The sequence below is a fragment of the Crinia signifera genome, chromosome 5 (genome assembly GCF_055691185.1).
Source record: "Crinia signifera chromosome 5, ASM5569118v1, whole genome shotgun sequence".
Taxonomy (NCBI): domain Eukaryota; kingdom Metazoa; phylum Chordata; class Amphibia; order Anura; family Myobatrachidae; genus Crinia; species Crinia signifera.
The window spans coordinates 188,401,910-188,421,433 of record NC_139221.1 but is presented as its reverse complement, the minus strand read 5'-3'; the positions used below and the strand labels follow the sequence as shown (position 1 = coordinate 188,421,433).

The following is a 19,524-nucleotide window of genomic DNA, read 5'->3' as shown; positions in this document are numbered from 1 at the left end:
TGAGCGGTCTAAAGCGTATTTGTTTGCTTGTCTGTTTATTTGGTAACACAATTTAAGTCATAAGGTGTATAAGGGGTTTGGAGACGACTAAGACCTTCCTTGGTATATGCTGCAACAGGCTGTTCTGCCTTATGCCAACGATTGCCCCTGGAAGTCAGCCTGAACCAATTAGGATACAGGGAAAGGACAAGGACATGCAGTTTGCATTGTCATGTACTACCAGGGAGCGCAATGGTGTGCAGCACAATAATTAACACTATTTCTTATAGCAATGTAAAAAATTTATTAAAATAAATAAAAATCAACAATATCAATACATATATGTGCACTTCATAAATCTTTCATTTTGCAATTGCAAGACAAAACGGACAAGACTTACAACATTTAACATAGAGAGGCTTTTATAAGGCTTAATTCTGCTGGTATGAGGCTGGATTGGAAAGTCATTCAAAGCAACAGTTACTTTGTTTAAGCAAGGCTTTTTGTATATATATTTACCAGTCCCGCATAGTTGGAAGAGACAATTCTCAAGGTGGTGTGTCCAGCTTAATTAGTGTCCATGCTCTTGGGTACACAGTTTACCTCTGTATATTTGAGAGGAGCTATCCTATTTTAAACGGAGAGAAGGTGAAAAGCTCTGCAACACCAATGACTCCAACAGCTGCTCCAGTCAGTAGTGGCAGCAATAGTCTGCAGTGATTGTATCTGGCAGTCAGTGGTCAGCAACAAAACGCGTTTCTCCACCTTAGGGTCAGCGGCTTCCTCAGTCGACAACTGAGGAAGCCGCTGACCCTAAGGCGGAGAAACGCGTTTTGTTTAGCAGCAGCGGTGTGCATTGGTGTGATCCTTCAGGTACATAGAAACCAGCGCTTCTATATAGCCCTTTTGGGCTTCCCCCCCCCCCCCCCAATTAGGATACAGCCCTTATTTATTTTTTTACTGTATTTTATATAGCGCAGCAGATTCCGTTGCGCTTTACAATAGTAAACCGTGATAAAACAAACTGGGTAACAACAGACAGACTTATGCTGGGTACACACCAAAACGATTTGGATTGGATGCAAATCGGATCGTATGATTTGCATACAATCTGATCCTCTCTGTATTCAGATGAATGGATCTTTTACAGATCCTACCTGCAGCAGGTAGGATCGGATTCGGATCCAATTCAGATCCAACCAAACGATTTTGACCAAATCTGCATCCAATCAGTCTGAATTGGATCCAGATTGATGGGATTGTGCCAAAATCGTTTTGGTGTGTACCCAGCATTAGAGGTAGGAGGGCCCTGCTGCAAGCTTACAATCTTTAGGGACAATATGAAACTAAGTGTGTTTATGTACATGTTCTGTTCGAAAGATCCGCCCCCCACATGACGGGGACAACAAATTACTGCTTATACGAATAACCGGAAGCGCTGATGACGCGGCGCAATGTCAGCGCTTCCGCCCTCACAACCCAGTCTCACCTGTGACGAGTGCTCGGAAAGACCTGCCCCCCGCATGACGGGGATAAGAAGTTACCGACCAGACGAATCACCGAAAGCACCGATGACGCGGCGCAGTGTCAGCACTTCCGCCCTCACAGCCCAGCTTTGACAAAGCTGCCTGGAGCAGCGAAACCGGTTAGGATTTCTCATCAACCTTTCCAGCAACCACCTACACCAACAGGAGATCCTGGGATTACCAACTCGCTCGTTTTCCATACGGACCCCCGTCCCCGTCCGTTGCCAAAGAAGCATTTTGGATATTCCAAATGCAAACTCTTATACCAACAGGACTCAATGCCAACATAGATTTGGAATCTTTTATGTAAGTCAATATAAGATACTGGATTTTCATATTGAAAATAAGCCATCTCCCTGGAGCTTAGCGGTTCGAGTAGAGTAAACATGTGTCATTATATTAGAGGTTGTTAGTTCGGATCCTGAAGAAGGACGCAATATAAGATTGATATTTTGTAATATATATCCGATGTCATCAAATATCTATAGCAGGAAACTTCTGAAGGTTCCACATGGAGCCGAGTGGCTCTACTAGTTAGAGCGGTCGATGGAGGACTGGAGGTTGTTAGTTCAAATCCATGGGAGTCCGTAATATACGATGATGTTTTTTATTACTAATTTTTTTTACTACCAACAATGTTTGTGTATTACCAATCTGTTACTGCCAACGTTTACTGGAATAGGAAGAATTACGTATAAACAAACAGAGAGTTATTTTAAGTATCTCTAAACCTGGAAGTCTCTTTATCTGAACACTGAGAATATATGTATGTATCTATAGGTGTGTTGTGTATATTTTTTTATGTGTATATATATATATATATATATAAATATAAAATTCTCTTTTATTCCTTTATTTATTATTTATTTTCATTTATTTATTTATGAGTTTCATGATACAAATACAACTGATTTGATGCCATTCTGTTGTCAGTGATTTTTTAAGATGTGTTGATACAACTTCAAAATACGTATAAAATCAGGAGACTGTTGAAATTAATAGCACCTGTCTTACCCTCTCTAGACCAATCAAGAGGGAGAACCAATTAATGGCTGGGTATATTAAGCAAGGAAAGATACAAATCAGACACTCTTTGAAAAAGCCCCCACAATAGGGGCGAAACGCGTTAGAGGGATTGTCCAGCCAACCGATGCTTACAGCCTGTGGAATACTTTCTGCTTATTGCTCGACCATTAAAACAGCAGATTCATCACGGCACCTGCACCGGCACCATCCACCCGCCACCTTGCTGCATTTCCATCCGGCACCCTGAGAACTCCAGCTTTGCACCAGAGAACCCAGCGTCTGTGAGAGAGACGCCACCGCTTCTTACATCTTAAGCGTCACGGTTCCGGAGGGTAAGAGCGGCTGCCAGCAACAACAACAATCTGGCCAGCTCCCCTCCCCGGCTGCATTGGAGGGACACTCAGACATAGCCAGCAGCGCCTGGAGGCGCAGGTGAGAGACGCAGTTACAGCGTCTTCTATAACAAACTGTGACTGTTATATACCACTCCATTCAAAGTGTTTTTTTTACTAGAAAGACAGGACCTGTCTTAATGTCTTCAAATTTTTTAATACTGTCCATGATCATCAATTAATTGTTATATGTATTGACGTATATTGATCTATGTTTTTAGGTGGCCACCTTGATTAGCATTTGTATATTATCATTTTTTTTCTAAAAATAAATGTTTATTTATTATTTAATATTTTCAGTAAATATATTTCATAACACACCCCTTTTTTTGTAAGTGCATTCTTCCATGGTACTAGACAACACATTAGCGCAGCTTTCTATCCTTTCTCTTTTGTCCATTTTTGTCTTCTGATCTCCAGCAGGTTGCTCTAGGTTTCCTGCAGGCAATCAGTTGTAGTGTACTAACACTTGTGCACTGAGAAGGCTGCAGCTCTTAGATAAAATTATCATTGTGTATTATTCATTTTTAATCAATTATCTATACAAAAAAATTTTTTTTTCTGCATTATAATTTATTCAGCGCCCTAATTTCGACACTGTGTGTCGACTTTTCCCTTTATTTTGCAGACTTTGTTAGGTGACCAAACAAACCCACACAATTGTTATGAACAGTGGAGAAAGTGCTTAGATAGAAATAAAAGACATCAGTACTTTGCATTAAGGACAACACGCTCTAGATCATATTTAAAGTGCTCAGAACAGGGTGCCAGGCTAGGTTATGAAAGAGGTATCATTTTATTGTCCTGATAAGTGGTTATGATTTTTTGGCTTAGATTGAAAACAGGGAACTGAAAGCCGCATCTATATTAAACTTCAACCAGTTTTTACCTCTCTGCACAACGTTATACACTGCTTTCCGCAAGTGGATAAAGGCCACACCCATAGGAAGTAATTAAGCCTATGGGAGGTTACAGTGGAAGGATAATGGAGCGCTCCCCCCTAGAAGTTGTTGCATTGAGAGAGGGTAAGAAATCGCTCAAATCGATCAGTTCGATTTTAAGAAGGGCTAATTTTCCTAAAGATGGAACTTTAGATCCGGTCACTTGGAAGCGATTCCAAGTGACGAACGCTCATTGGCTGCAAAAAAGGGGTTATATAGATACAGTTAATATATGGCTTACAGTGTCACAGGAATTAGAAGATGAAAAGAGAAAGGAAAAATAGTTGCCATTTGAAAGTCCACCACCATATCACTTTCCAAGACCTAATGCACCACTACAAGTAGATAATCAGGTAGATAATGCACCATTTGTACACCAACCACCACAGGTAATTCAGCAACCCCAGGCAGTTGGGGGCAGAACATAGAAGAACTAGACTTGTTCACAGCAGGGGGCACCACACCCACAACCACAATTACAACGGCAGGTACAAATACAGCTGGTATAGCCAGGTCAGGCATAGGGACTGAGGAATTGTATCCAACTTCAGATTTGCAAGCCCTTAAAATTGGAAATTATTATCTACAAAGGAAGTGTCCAATATGTGTCTTTTGTATACCAGAGGGAGACACAAAATGTCCTAACTGTGGAAATTGGGTGGGATCAGAGGTTTTACCATGTGACCCAGAAGTAAGATCTGTAATAAGGTTAAAAGATTACAATCAAAGCCCACCCAGAGAAGGGTTATCTGAGGCTAGGACACGCAAACAGACAGAATTTTATGGCAATCCAGTTCCTAGTGACAGGCCTGGATAATACCCAGTCAAAATATATAGTCTTCCATGCAGTAGTGTGTCAGCATCACAATCAGGTAATTCCATGTACCCAGTTAGAGTAACTTACCACCCGCAAATGGTTGCAGATGGAGTGGGCCAGCAGGTACAGCAATTAGTTGAGAGACAGAACTATGTCCCATGGTTTGCATCTGACCAAATGAAAGTTGTAAACAATTTACCTGATATAAGAAATAACTCATTAGAGTATGATAAAAAAATCTAATGAGTTAGCTATTACCATACACAGACCATGTTGGGCAGATTTAGAACAGGTTGTGAGTGCAACCGCAGGTACTGGGGAATGGAATAGAATACAGACCTTGCCAAATGTTGCCATTGATCCCCTCCACCCCAGGTTACCAGCCGTAGTGGATATACCACAAAATAAATACACAACAGAAAGTGGGGTACAGTTGGGGGACAGTAACTCACAGATGTCAGCTCAGGCACCAGTAAAGCCAGATATACAACAAAAGCAAATGACAGTAATGGAATACCATGACAAGGTTATTACTAAGCAAGAGAATGAAGGTTACCCACTTGATAATCCAGCTAATGAAAGACTGTTTAAATCTAAGTTTTGTATGGACTTCGCCCTGAATTGAGAGCTCAATTGTTTATTATGCGACCCAAAGGCATGACAATTTCAGACCCCAAAAGGCGTAGCAGCATTCCACCTTGAAGGAAAAATAAACTCTCCAAAAGGTACTGTCTCTCTCACTCTTCCCACAGGACACAAACTTGAATGCTTAATTGACACAGGTGCTAGTCTCAGTGTACTGAGAGAAGATGTAGTTCCAAGTGAACTACTGTCCAGAGACACTATACAAGGTACAGGGTTGGGTGGACAGCCACTTCCACTTAGGAAAAGTAAGCCAACTCCTTTACTTATCAATGATGAATACATGCCTATACCTATTGAATTTCTTACCTCATCTACATGTCCAGTAAACTTGTTAGGAGCTGACATTCTGCAATTAATGCAAGCCAAGATTGAATATACAGAGACTGGCATCAAATATAAATCTAATATATTCAAGGACTTACTACCTCAAATAGAGGCAGCTGTGTATGTGTTTCTCTCCTAGTCATCTATTACAGATTCTGCTGAAGTTATCCTTCCAGACTGGATCACATCCCAAGTACCGGACAAGCTGTGGTCTAAGGGAAAGATCAACACTGGCAAGCTGAACGTACAACCTGTCCAACTGCGATTAAAGCCAGGAACGGTGCCAATATCCGTAAAGCAATATCCACTGAATCCTGATCAAATAGCTGCCATCACCAAACAACTACAAGCTTATTTACAGTCCGGCATCCTTGTTCAATGTAGATCCCCATGGTCCACTCCTCTGTTTCCTGTAAAAAAAAACAAATGTCACCGGTTCTGAAGAGACCCAATACAGAATGGTTCATGACCTTAGGGAGGTCAACAAGAGACTGTTAATGAATTGTCCCATTGTGCCTAATCCACACACCTTGCTGAATCAGATCCCACCATCAGAGGGGCCTGGTTCACAGTGATCGATCTGGCGAATGCATATTTTTCTGTGCCCATCACTAAAGACTCTTAAGAACTGTTAGCTTTTACACATGATGGCAAACAATACTGCTGGAGAAGATTGCCTCAAGGGGGCGCCACTAGCCCCAGTGACTACTCTGAAGCCATGTCACTGGTTCTCCAGGCTTGGAGACCCTTTTAATCAGAAGAAACTCAGCTTATCCAGTATGTTGATGACCTCTTGTTAACTACAACAACTCAAGACAAATGCCAGCAAGAAACAGTGTCTCTAACTCAAGTTCCTGGAAGAACAAGACTGCAGGGCTTCAAAAGATAAACTACAGCTCTGTAAACAAAAGGTTGTCTTCCTTGGGCATTGTATCTCTCAAGGCATCAAACACCTGACAGAAGACAGGAAGAAGCTAATATTACAAGCTAAGATACCAAAGACCGTGAAACAAGTCAGGTCAATTCCTAGGCCTGGTGGGCTACTGCAGGGACTGGATACCTCTTGCATCAGTTTACATGCAAACACTATACAATGCAATCAAAACAGACGGTCCACATCCAACAGATGAAGACATGGCTCAAGCAGATCAGCAACTAAAGTTGGCCATTGCCTCTTCACCTGCCCTAGGCCTGCCAGACTATTCTAAACCTTTTACCTTATATTGCCATGAGGAAAGAGGACATGCTTTGGGAGTGTTAACACAGATCCACGGAACAAGACAAAGATGTCTTGCTTACTATTCCAGCAGGCTTGACAATATCATTCAAGGATCACCTACATGTATTAGAGCTGTAGCAACGGCTGCTGTATGGAAGGACAAGTGCACAGACATTATTCTTTTTTTTTTTTTCTTTTTTTTTATATGTTTATTCGGACAAGAAATGAAATTACAGTCAGAATAAAACAGTTGCAACTGAACAATTGCATAAACTCACGAATGTCCCATTACCGAGGAAACCATAACATGTGAAAGGGTAAACACAACTTACAGATATATGTCTCAAATAGTATTCCAGTTGCCTCGGAGTTTTGGGAACTCTAGGCATGTACGAACCATATATTTTTCAGACTTGCAACTGGTGGCATACAACCATACATCTCTTATCCTAATTTTTCTTTTTTTTTTCTTATATATAAATGGTGGGGTGAAAAGAGAAAAGGGGGTAGAGGGGGGGGGGGATGCAGTTGCTACCAGTTAAACTATTCTAGGATAAACCGAGCATAGTGTATGAGTAGTTTCTTCTCCTTGGTTGAGATTAAGATGGGGTCACCGGGATTTCCAAGAGTTTGCATATTTCGGTTTTTTGGTGGTGAGGGCAGGTGTTTATGAATGGGCCCCATGTCGCCAAGAATTTTGAGGTGGAGGAGGGGGTGGAGTGTCTCTGAAGGTCATATTTGTCATAGTATAAATACTTCTGTAGCAATGACTCCATCTCCGACACCTTGGGCAGATGGGGTTTGATCCGGGCATTAAGTATGATCTTTTTGGCTACAGTGACCATAAGCGTGAGGATGGGGAAAAGCCTGGAGGCCGGGGAAGGTATAGGCCATGGATCAAAGTTGGTGAATAGCAGGGGTCAAGGGTAGCATGAAAATGAAAAAGTTGTCTAATATATGTCACCATCTTGTTCCAGAACCTAGCTATGTGCCTGCAGGACCAAAAGTTATGAACCAGAGATGCCTTCGGGGAGCGACATTTCAGGCAGGTGCCATCCTAGTCAGGGACGAAGAAGCTGCGCTGATGTTGGGATACATATGCCTTGTGAATACATTTTATATGAACCTCCTGCAGTACAGAAGACTTCAGTATTTTTATAGTTTTGTTGTGGTATTTAAATATGCTGTGCGTGTCTTCTAATAAATTAATATCTTTTACCCACGTGTCCGCCACTTGTTTCTGGAATTTAGCTCCTGGCAGGGTCACTAATGGATCATAAAACATTTTAGATTTGAACTTACCCTTTTGGAGTTTGACCACAGCTCCGGTCAACAACAACATGGCAGGTCCTTTGGCGTTAATTGGGGGAAGAGAGCGAGTGAAGTGGCTGAGCTGGAGGAGTGGAAATGAGGAGGATTGTGATAAGTTGAATTTGAGTTGTAGCTCAGCAATGGAATATGGTCGTCCTCCAGGATCGAATACCTGGGATATGCTTCTTAGTCCTTTGTGAAACAGTCTACTAAAGCCTGTGCAGTCTAGGCCTGGGGGTAACATGGGATTTCCCCATAGGGGCATCCAAGGGGATATTGAGGGGGTGTGACCTAACGCTGTGGAGACAGACCACCACGCCGTGTGAATATCCATGTAGAGTGTATTTTGAGAAATATGTTTTGGTAGTTTTGCTTTCGGGGTATGTAGTAGGGCGCTGGGGGGAAAGGGAGCGAGTAGTGCGCAGTCAAGGGTGTAGTCGGAGTAAGTTCCTAATTCAGTCAGCCAGCCCAGAGCAAATCTGCATAGCAGTGTTTTAGAGTAGAGTTTAAGATCGGGTATGTTGAGGCCGCCTATGGCCTTAGGGAGGTGAAGTTTGTGGAGGGCTATTTTAGCTTTTTTCCCATTCCATAAAAATTTGGAGATTCCGGAGTTAATCTTTTTGACGTCGGGGTTTGATATTTTCATGGGAAGCATTTGAAGAACGTAAAGCAGTCTTGGAATTATGACTGACTTGGTTACCTCCGCTCTTCCCAGCCGGGACAGTGGTAAGTTCGCCCATGCCTCCATGGAATTTGTCATGGATGTCATCAGCGGTTCAAAATTGCTCGAGTATAGTCGGTCTAGACGGTTTGGAATTTGTATCCCCAGATATTTTATCTGGGAGTTTTGCCTTTTAATCAAGTGTAGATCTGAACCTGCAGGGAAGAGCGGGGGGGACCTCAGCATCATAAGCTCACAGATTTGGTAATGTTTATTTTGTACCCTGAAAATGAACTGAAACGCTGAATAATCTCCAAGGCTTCTGGTAGGGAATGTTCCGGGGAGGTAAGGAATAGGAGCATGTCATCGGCAAAGAGCGAGACACGTAAGTCTTTTTACCCGATCTGAATGCCTCTAAAGGTGGGGGTTTGGCGTAGGGCTGTGGCCAGTGGTTCAAGGGCTAGGGCAAAGAGGAGGGGAGATAATGGGCAGCCTTGTCTAGTACCTCTGGATATGGGGAAGGGTTCAGAAATTGTTCCGTTACACATAATTCGTGATGATGATTCTTTATATAGAGATCGTATTAGGTTAGTAAAAGTTTCTGGGATGGCGAATCTGTGGAGTGTGTCAAATAGGTGGTCCCAGAGGACCATGTCAAACGCCTTTTCCGCATCTAAAAAGAGGATTGCAAGAGTGGCGTCCGACATAGTCCCCTGGGAGACTTGAAGAGCAGCGAGCACCTTTCTAATATTCGTTACCGGATTTCTGCCTGATATAAATCCAGTTTGGTCTGGGTGTATTAATGTTGGCATTAATAGTTTTAATCGCTCGGCTAGGATTTTGGTTAGGAACTTGTAATCTATATCCAATAGGGATATGGGTCTATAAGACCCGGGGTCTGTTAGGTCTCTACCTGCCTTTGGGAGTACCTTAATGGTGGCTAAATTGAAATGGGGGGGGGGGACCTTCTTGTATCCATGATTTGGTTATATACTTCTACTAGGATAGGGGAGATTTTTGGGGATAGAAGTTTATAATAGTCTGGGGTGAAGCCATCTGGGCCCGGGGCTTTCCCAGAGTGTAGGCCTGATATAGCCTTTTGAACTTCTTCTAGGGTGATTGGGCTGGAGAGGGTATCCGCTTCATCGTTAGAGAGTTGGGGGATGGTCAGGTTTTCCCAGAAAATTCTGGCTTGTTCATTATCTGGTTGTGGGGCTGCATATAGTGTGGAGTAGAAGGAACATAGTGTTTTAGCGATTTGATTGTTTGAAGTGGTTGTGGTACCATCTGGGCATTTTAGAGGGTGTATTATCGAGGGGGCCTGGTGTCCCTTAAGCAGATTTGAGAGAAGCTTACTGGATTTGTTCCCATATTTGTAAAAACGGGCATTGGAGGCAAACGTGTGGAGAGCTTCTGATTTAATAAAGAGACCCTCAAATGTTAACTGGGCTTGTTGGTATTCTGATTTGGAGTTAGTAGAGGGGTTGTTTTTATACAGTATGTATTTGGCAGAAAGATCAGCTTGTGCTTGAGCAAATTCTCGGGCTATAGATTTTTTCTGGAAGGAAGTATGTGAAATTATAGCTCCTCTCACTGTGGCCTTAGAAGCCTGCCAATAGAGAGCTGGATTAGTCTGTACCACTGAGTGGTTGTGGGAGTCATAATCGTCCCAAGTATGTTGTATGACTTTCTTTAAAGAGGGGGAAACCGGAAGATGTGATGGGCATCTCCAGGAGACTATAGGGCTTTTCTCAGGGCTTAGGCGGATCTTGATCCATGTAACCGCATGGTCTGATAAGGCAATGGGTTCAATGAACGATGTCTCTATCGTATTGAAAAGGGAGGAGGATAGGAGGATATAGTCTATCCGTGAGAGGGTTCCGGCTGAGGCGGAGAGACAGGTAAATTCCCTGTCCACAGGATGGAAAATTCTCCATATGTCCATCAGTTGAAGTCTCTCCGCCAAGGCCGGGACCCCCAGTTTGGGGAGGGATCTCTTAGTCGGGAATTGTTTTTCCATGTCAGGGTCAGATATTAAATTTAGGTCACCACAGAGGATAATTGGGAGATGGAGGTGAGGGGAGAGTGTATGTATGATGTCTAGAATTTTTTTTGTAGAATAGACATTGGGGGCGTAGACATTGAGTATTATGTATTGGGTTTGGGCCAGTGTTATTTTGCATAGTGTGTATCTACCTTGTGGGTCTGAGAGCAAAGGTTCGGCTGATAGTGGGATCTGTCTCCTCGCGAGGATCACAACACCCCTGGATTTGGAGTTGAAGGAGGCTGATGAAAGGACCTGCCAGTTGAGCATCCGGAGCTTGGCCGTTTCTGGTTGTGTAAGATGGGTTTCCTGCAGGCACATAACATCGACATGCAATTTGTTAATATACATTAAAATGCGTTTCCTCTTCTGAGGCGAGTTTATCCCGCCCACATTCCAGCTACCCACCGTCAAAGTAGACATTGGTGCGAGGCTGGAGTGGGCGGAAGACGACGTTGTATAATAAGTACATTTCTAACCAGTGGAGATTTTACTGTAACACCTTCGCAACTGCAAAATAGTGGGATGAAAGGGGGAGGAGAGAGAGGGTGGGGGGAGGGGGAACACAGTGTCATATGGACTTCCAGATAAGGAGACCAAGCAGTCCTGTCAAACATCAGGAGGCTCTGGTCAGTAAACAGGGGAAGCTGGAGAGGCACCTCCACCAGGGCGCTGGCTCCACAAACATAACAATTGGGTAATAACAGCAACTATCTTTTTTGCATAAATGGTAAACGATATCAAATACCACGCCCGCCATAGGCGTAAAGGGACGGGTAAGGTATGGGGGGGGGGGTAGTAGAAGGCTTTGGGGAGTGTCCTTGTAGCGATGGGAAAGATGGTGGCACCATGGAGTTCTGCTTTTAGGGTACATTAATGCAACCTTTCTGTTGATAATTTTCTGTTGCTATAAGCAACTGGTGGTCCTGTCTTGCTTAGGGGGGTCTTCCTGCATCAGGTGGAAAATGTCTGTGAAGGCAGGAGGTGGAAGCTGGCGAAAGCGAAAGGGTTGCGGAGGATGGGGTAGAGGTGAGTCACCATCGATGGTCGTGGCTGAGGGCACTTCTGTTTCTGGATATCAAGGGGGAGAGGGGATTGATCATCCAGTGATCATGGTGGTGGGAAGGGAGGGGGGAAAAGTCACGGATGTGAATAGGTTCTGAGCATAACAACTTTCAGGGTGACTTGTGTTAGGCGTGTTAAACAGATGAATTCAGGAAACATCATCAGCCCATGAGTGGGTCGGTCTGGATTCTTCTTCTAAATCAGTGAGGTAGGCTTCAGCGTCCAGGTGGGAATTGAAGTCTTTGAAGGTATTGCCTTGAAAGATACGTAACCTGGCTGGATATATCATGGCAAATTTCACTCCATCTCTTATAAGTTTTGCACAGGTAGGGGCAAAGTCTCTCCGGGCTTTGGAGAGCTCCGCAGAGAAATCTTGGAAAATCAGAATTTTGTGGTCTTGCCACGTGATGACCCTCTGTTTTCTGGAGGCTGACCAAATCAATTCTTTGTGGAGAAAGTTTAAGGGTTTGAAAATGACTGCACGTGGTTTAGCCCCATCTTGTGGTTTAGTGGAGCCTAGCCTGTGAGCCCTTTCTATGACCAGATCCTCACATTTGTCAGCAATCTGCAGAAGTTCAGGGAGTGTCACTCTAATAAAGTCAAATAGTTCCTGGCCCTGCACTTTCTCAGAGAGTCCAATGATACGCAAATTACATCTGCGGGAGCGATTCTCCAAGTCCTGTACTTTATTGTGCAGGTATGAAATTTCTTTATGGGCATTTTGCACAGTTTCTTTCAGCTCAGCAATGTCAGCAAAATTAGCTCCAACAGTCTGCTCTGTAATCTGTGTCCTCTGCTGCAGCTGGGAGATCTGCCTGTTAATGTCAGCCGTCTGCTCCTTCAGGAGAGGGCCTATGGCTGCTCTTATGGCCGTCACAATGTCTCCATAGGTGACTGGGGCTGTTAGCGGGGGCAGCGGGGCGTCAGGGGGAGAGTACTCACTGTGCTGGCTGTGCTGATCATCCATGGCAGCCAGAGGGGAGCAGGGATTGCTGCTTGCAGCAGTAGATTTTGCAGCTGTGGAGGGTGAAGCTGGGGGAGCCTTCCGGGGTATGGCGTCCGGCGCCATCTTGGATCCCGGAGCTACCCGCTCTCTCTCTCTTTTGCCGGCTGGAGGTGCTGGGCATGGCGTCCAAATAGCGCTTCATGCGGTGCGACGCTGGGGGAGAAGGTAGGAGGTGGCGGGCGGGCTTTGTGGCACTGTGTAGCCGCGTTTAATCCAGCGTGGGGGCGCCCTGGCAGCGGAGCTCTCCCACTACCGCAGCATTCGGGGGCGGAGCTGGAAGCCTGATATTGTTCTTAATCATGAACTAACTATACAAGTACCACATGCTGTAACAGAAATCCTACAACAAGCAAGAACCCAACACCTTTCAGCAGCTAGACTCACCAAGTACGAAGTGTCCATATTGAGTGCAACCAATGTGACAATCAAGAGGTGTATCACTCTCAATCCTGCCACGCTTCTACCAGCCCTGTTACCGGAACAGGAGGAGTATGAACATCAATGTTCAAAAGGAGGGAGAATAAGGGGACAAGCACCTTCTGTCAGCACAGTAACATCCACAGCAGACCAGAGAATAGAAGTAGATGCAGAGGGTGAAGGTGAGGACAAAGAGGAAGATACTTGTACTCAAATTTTTTCTCATGACTGTCTTGCTCTGATGGAACAAGAAACCCAGACATTGCCACACGTCCAAGATATGCCCATACCCAATGCTCATTACGAACTATACGTTGATGGGTCCAGATACTATGAAAATGGCCCACCCTACACTGGATATGCCGTCACTACCGACACTGAAGTAGTAACTCCTGGAGCCCAACCAGCACAAGCAGCTGAACTTGTGGCCCTTACTAAAGCATTGGAGCACGCAGAGAATACAACAGCGAACATTTATACAGATTCCAGATACAGCTGGGGAGTGACAATGGACTATGGGTTGATCTGGAAAAGCAGAGACTTTAAAACAGTTACAGATAAACAGATACAGCATGCTGACCTCATAAGCCACACAAAGTTGCCATCATCAAGATTCAAGCATACACAAAGAATCAAACAAAAGAAACAAGAGGAAACAATCTTGCAGATGCAGAAGCTAAGAGAGCGGCAAAAGCCTAGCCAGTAGAAGAAAGACACTACTTGGTTGTGAAAGAAACGGGAGAACCACAACACATGGCAAATATGCAGCAATTAAATTCCAAGACCAAGCAGGTCCAGTGGAAAAAGCAGAGTGGCAACTGAAAGGAGTGGCAAAAAGATGAAGAAAAGGAGCTCTGGAAAAAGAGATGAACTGTTATGTCTACCCAGAGTACTCTACCCAGCCATGTGCCAAATTACTCATGGACAGACCCAACTTGGGAAGGATCAAATGACTGCTATTACTAATGAGAGATGGATAGCTCCGGGATTCCAAATGGCAGCAGCACTTCACACACAAGCATGCTGAATCTGTGGAACAAGCAAACCAGGGACAAGAGTAAAAACTCCACAAGGGGCAATACCAAAAGCAACAGCTCCTTTTCAGAGACTGCATATTGACTACATTCAGATGCCTAAGTGTGGAGTGTATGAGTATGCACTCGTAATAGTAGACATTCTGACTAAATGGGTGGAGGCTTTTGCTGTGGCAAAGGCCACAGCAAGGAACACAGCTAAGAAAATCCTCTCAGAAATTGTCTGTAGATATGGTGTCCCAGATGTCATTGAGTCAGATAGGGGTACACACTTTACAGGTGAAGTAATGAAACCCATAATGCCGGATTTAGGCATACAACAGGCTTTCCATACAGCGTACAGGCGTGAAGCAAGTGGTTTAGTCAAGAGAACAAACTATACTTTGAAGTCCAAGGTTATGAAGGCAATGAAAGACACAGGTAAAACATGGGTAGAATGTTTACTTTTAGCACTCTTTTGCATGAGGACCATGCCTCACAAAAAGTCAGGATATGAGATTCTGTTTGGTACCATACCTAGGATAGGATGTTAATACCCACAAGAGCTTGTGCATAAACATGCAGATCTAACCATGGTACTTGTGTACTTTCACGGCTCCCATCGCATGCCACCGCATGCCAAATGTAGTGGCATGCGATGGCATGTGATGCGATTTTTCAGTGTTTTCATGCATTTTTGGTAAAAATCGCATGCCACTACATTTGGCATGCGATGGGAGCCGTGAAAGTACACAAGTGCCATGGTTAGATCTGCATGTTTATGCACAAGCTCTTGTGGGTAGTAACATCCTATCCTAGGTATGGTACCAAACAGAATCTCATATGGAGAGTATCCTGACTTTTTGTGAGGCATGGTCCTCATGCTAAAGAGTGCTAAAGGTAAACATTCTTCCCATGTTTTACCTGTGTCTTTCATTGCCTTCATAACCTTGGACTTTTCATACCCCCACTATCCACGTCGGCGTGGAGTTGAGAATAGAAAGTGCGAAGCGTGGCGAGCGCAGCGAGCCCCGCGAGGGGGCGCAGATACCTTCACAGGTATCCCCTCGCGGGCTTCACAGGTATCCGTGTCCCCTCGCCACGCTTCGGGCACGGTGGCTCGCTGCGCTCGCCACACTTTCTATTCTCAACTCCACGCCGACGTGGATAGCGGGGGTATGAAAAGGTCGTAGGACGCGTACCGCTGCGCTCGCCACGCTTCGGGTTGGCGTTGATAGTGGGGGTGGTACAGTGTGAAAAATGACATTTGGGGTGCATTTTACATGGATTTCAAGTCATGTCCATAATTTCAGTGAAAAAATTACATCGCATCAGATCGCATGTGATGCGATTTTTCCGCATACGATGCACATCGTGGGAGCCGTGAAAGTACACAAGTACCCTAACCATTTATGTAAAAGAACTAACTAAAAGACTAACTCAACTTCATGTTGCAGCTTATGCTTCACTTCCAGATTCTACAGCAGAGAACAATCCTCATCATCTCCAGCCAGGAGATTGGGTGTATCTCAAGAGACACGTTCGAAATCTCTTGAGCCCAGATATGATGGTCCATTTCAGGTCCTACTGACTACACCAACATCAGTTAAGCTGAACGGAAGGGATACTTGGGTACACGCATCCCATTGTAAACAATTACGAGTTAAGTTTGATGATGCAGTTTGCTAAGATGTTATTGGGGCCCAAATCCGATAAAAGTCTATGGGGATGCATTCTGTGTTTGGCAACCGCAATAGTGGCAATAATATGGTTATGTACAGTACTAGAGGAACCAGATTATGCTAATAACAGCGCAGTACAGGTTACCTCTATAGTCTATCCCAAACCACATTATGTGAGAAAAAGGGAAGTATCAAACCCTAGCCATGAATGTAGAAATTTGCAACACATCTCATGGTGTATTTGTGAGTATTGTGGACAGCCACCTGAGGAGACATGTATAGAATGGTGTAAGGCCCCTACTGGAGAAAACCGAAATATGTTGTTGCAATTACATAATTTGGTAGGGAATGCCCTTAACACTTCAAATTGTTGGATCTGCTCTCAAGGTCCTACCTCAGGAGTAGGAGGAGAGTGGACATTTATCCCCATCACATTTGAAGAATGGGCACCGTTTGAAGATGACCGTGCAGTGTACCATTCAAAGCATCAGTAAGCCAATACGTACGCAAGGAATCCCCTAAATTGCTAGCACACCTAATTACCCCAAATGTATATTTTTGCATTGAATTTAAGAAAAAACAAAGTGAAACCATAGTTGGCTTTAATGATCAAAAGGTTTTCCCCTCAAACACCTACTTAGGGACATTTCACCCTTGCTCAAAGGCACCTTTTCGAGTTGGTGGTGCCCCTGATACCTTCAAATCAGGAGTACCACCATACCAAATATTGTTAACACCACATGATGATGAACCTGTACAAAAGGAAATTATAAATATTGGGGTGTGGTCAGGGCCAGGGTGTGGTCAGGGCCAGGATTCCCTAGCTGGATGAATGAGACAGGAAGCAATCCCAACCAGTTTGTAGTTAATGGTACAGTGGCAGCAAAAGGATTGGTTAACCTAAAACAAATGTGGGATAGCATACCTCCAATTCTCCCAAATAATTTGTATTTTTTATGTGGGAAGTATGCCTACAAGTGGCTTGTTTTTGGCGACTATGGGAATTGCACCCTAGGATGCATAGTACCTGCAGCGCAAGTGATAGAGCATGAAGATCTAAAATAAATTATCAGAGGCCGAGAAGGCCAGGTAAGGAAGTATAATCCAATACACAGGGACAGAAGGGAAATAAAAGAAGCAGGGAAAAATGCAAATAAACTAATCTACACACCCTGGCATCAGAGCATGGGAATTTTGGACCTATTTGGCTCAAAATCATATTATAGAGTTGAATCGGTACTTATGTAATATCTGGGCTTCCGTTTTTCTTATAAGACCGCATCCCCTCGCGGGGCTCGCTGCGCTCGCCACACTATATAAAATCAACTCCATGCGTAGTTGGATAGTAGGGGTATGAAAAAATGGGGTGCATTTAACATGGGAGCCCAGATAATACATAAGTACCGTTGAATCACTTGCAGAGTTATTAGATAACATTATTGAAATATACAATAACACCTTCAGATATGTAGGAAGAGTAATTCAAGAAGTGAAAAAGGAATATTGTGCTGTACATTTATTACTAATGAGACTGACAATGCTTAAGAGACAATAGAAAAACATGTACAAGAGACAGAAGGAATAAAAACGGATCCATGCCACTGAGTATAATACACCTAGGACACTCTAGGACAGGGGTGGCCAACCCGCGGCTCTTTCCTTAATGTACTGCGGCTCTTCAATCCGCCCCCCCCAGTGCTCGCTTCTTCCCGATCACTGTGGCCAGCAGTGATCAGGCAGCCCATGCTTCCCCACACAGTGAGCATAGCGGGCGGCCGCGGAGAGCACCAGCCCCCTCCCTAACCATATATGGTGGACATTAGGCGTCACCCCCCTCCCTGCACAGTGTGCGGCCAGCAGCACCCTCCTCTCCTCCCCGCATATTTCCTGTTCAGTGCGCCAACTTGGTGGTCGCGCTGTGGGTTCCTTGTGGGAAGACAACAAGCATGGTGTACAACAGGAGCAGGAGGACCACTGAGCCGACCATCGGCAGGGTTGAAGATCAGTGTCCGCCATAAGCAGGGAGACACCTTTGGGGGCAGCTATCGTCTATCAGTAAGTTACCCTTTGTCACCCAGGGGATGGTGGCCTTGTGCGGCAGCCAGGGGTTGTGTTGGGGGAGGTGAATACATGTATGGAGCTGCAGTAGAACTGCGTTGGGGGGGGTGGGGATTTGCATATTTATCTATGTAGCGGCACTATGTTTTTGGGGGTAGAGTTTGTATATATGTATAGCGCTGGAATATATGTATAGCGCAGTGGATGGATGTATATTTAGAGAGACAGTGTATGTATGGATATATGTATGCATGTACAGTATGAAGGAGGCAGTGTATGGATGGATGAGTGGTGGTGGATGTATGTATGTATGAGGGTGGCGGTGCATAAATGTATGCATGTATGAGGGTGGCGGTGTATAAATGTATGTATGTAAGTATGAGGGTGGCAGTGTATGTATGAGGGTGGTGGTGTATAAATGTATGCATGTATGAGGGTGGCGGTGTATAAATGGTATGTATGTAAGCATGTATGAGGGTGACAGTGTATGTATGCATGTATGAGGGTGACAGTGTATGTATGCATGTATGAGGGTGACAGTGTATAAATGGTATGTATGTATGTATGAGGGTGACAGTGTATGTATGCATGCATGTGTGTGGGTGGCGGTACATGTATGTAGGCATGTATAATGGTGGCAGTGTATGTATGTATGCATGTATGAGGGTGGCGGTGTATAAATGTATGTATGTATGTATGTATGTATGTATGAGGGTGGCGGTGCATAAACGTATGTATGTATGTATGTATGAGGGTGGCGGTGTATGTATGTATGTATGTATGTATGTATGTATAAATGTATGCATGTATGAGGGTGGCGGTGTACAAATGTATGCATGTATGAGGGTGGTGGTGTATAAATGTATGTATGTATGTATGAGGGTTGCGGTGTATAAATGTATGTATGTATGTATGTATGTATGTGGGTGGCGGTGTATAAATATATGTATGTATGTATGAGGGTGGTGGTGTATAAATGTATGTATGTATGTGGGTGGCGGTGTATAAATATATGTATGTATGTATGAGGGTGGCGGTGCATAAACGTATGTATGTATGAGGGTGGCGGTGTATAAATGTATGTATGTATGTATGTATGTATGTATGTGGCGTAAATGTATGCATGTATAATGGTGGCAGTGTATAAATGTATGTATGAGGGTGGCGGTGTATGTATGTATGTATGTATGTATGTATGTATGTATGAGGGTGGCGGTGTATAAATGTATGTATGTATGTATGTATGAGGGTGGCGGTGCATAAACGTATGTATGTATGAGGGTGGCGGTGTATAAATGTATGTATGTATGTATGTATGTATGTATGTATGTATGTATGTATGTATGTATGTGGCGTAAATGTATGCATGTATAATGGTGGCAGTGTATGTATGTATGT

At 44.1% G+C, this 19,524-nt stretch overlaps 2 protein-coding genes across 2 annotated transcripts in view; both read right to left on the bottom strand.

Moving 5' to 3' along the window:
- The window catches only part of LOC146080733 (uncharacterized), a 535,728-nt gene that overhangs the window by 432,794 nt on the left and 83,410 nt on the right, over positions 1–19,524 (bottom strand). The window lies entirely within an intron of this gene.
- LOC146080734 (uncharacterized) lies at positions 929–9,500 on the bottom strand. Its single transcript, XM_083188327.1, has 2 exons — positions 8,172–9,500; positions 929–6,060 (listed from the first exon to the last, which is right to left on the bottom strand). The coding sequence occupies exons 1-2, from the start codon at positions 9,088–9,090 to the stop codon at positions 6,026–6,028; spliced, it is 954 nt and encodes a 317-aa protein (XP_083044453.1). The 5' UTR covers positions 9,091–9,500; the 3' UTR covers positions 929–6,025.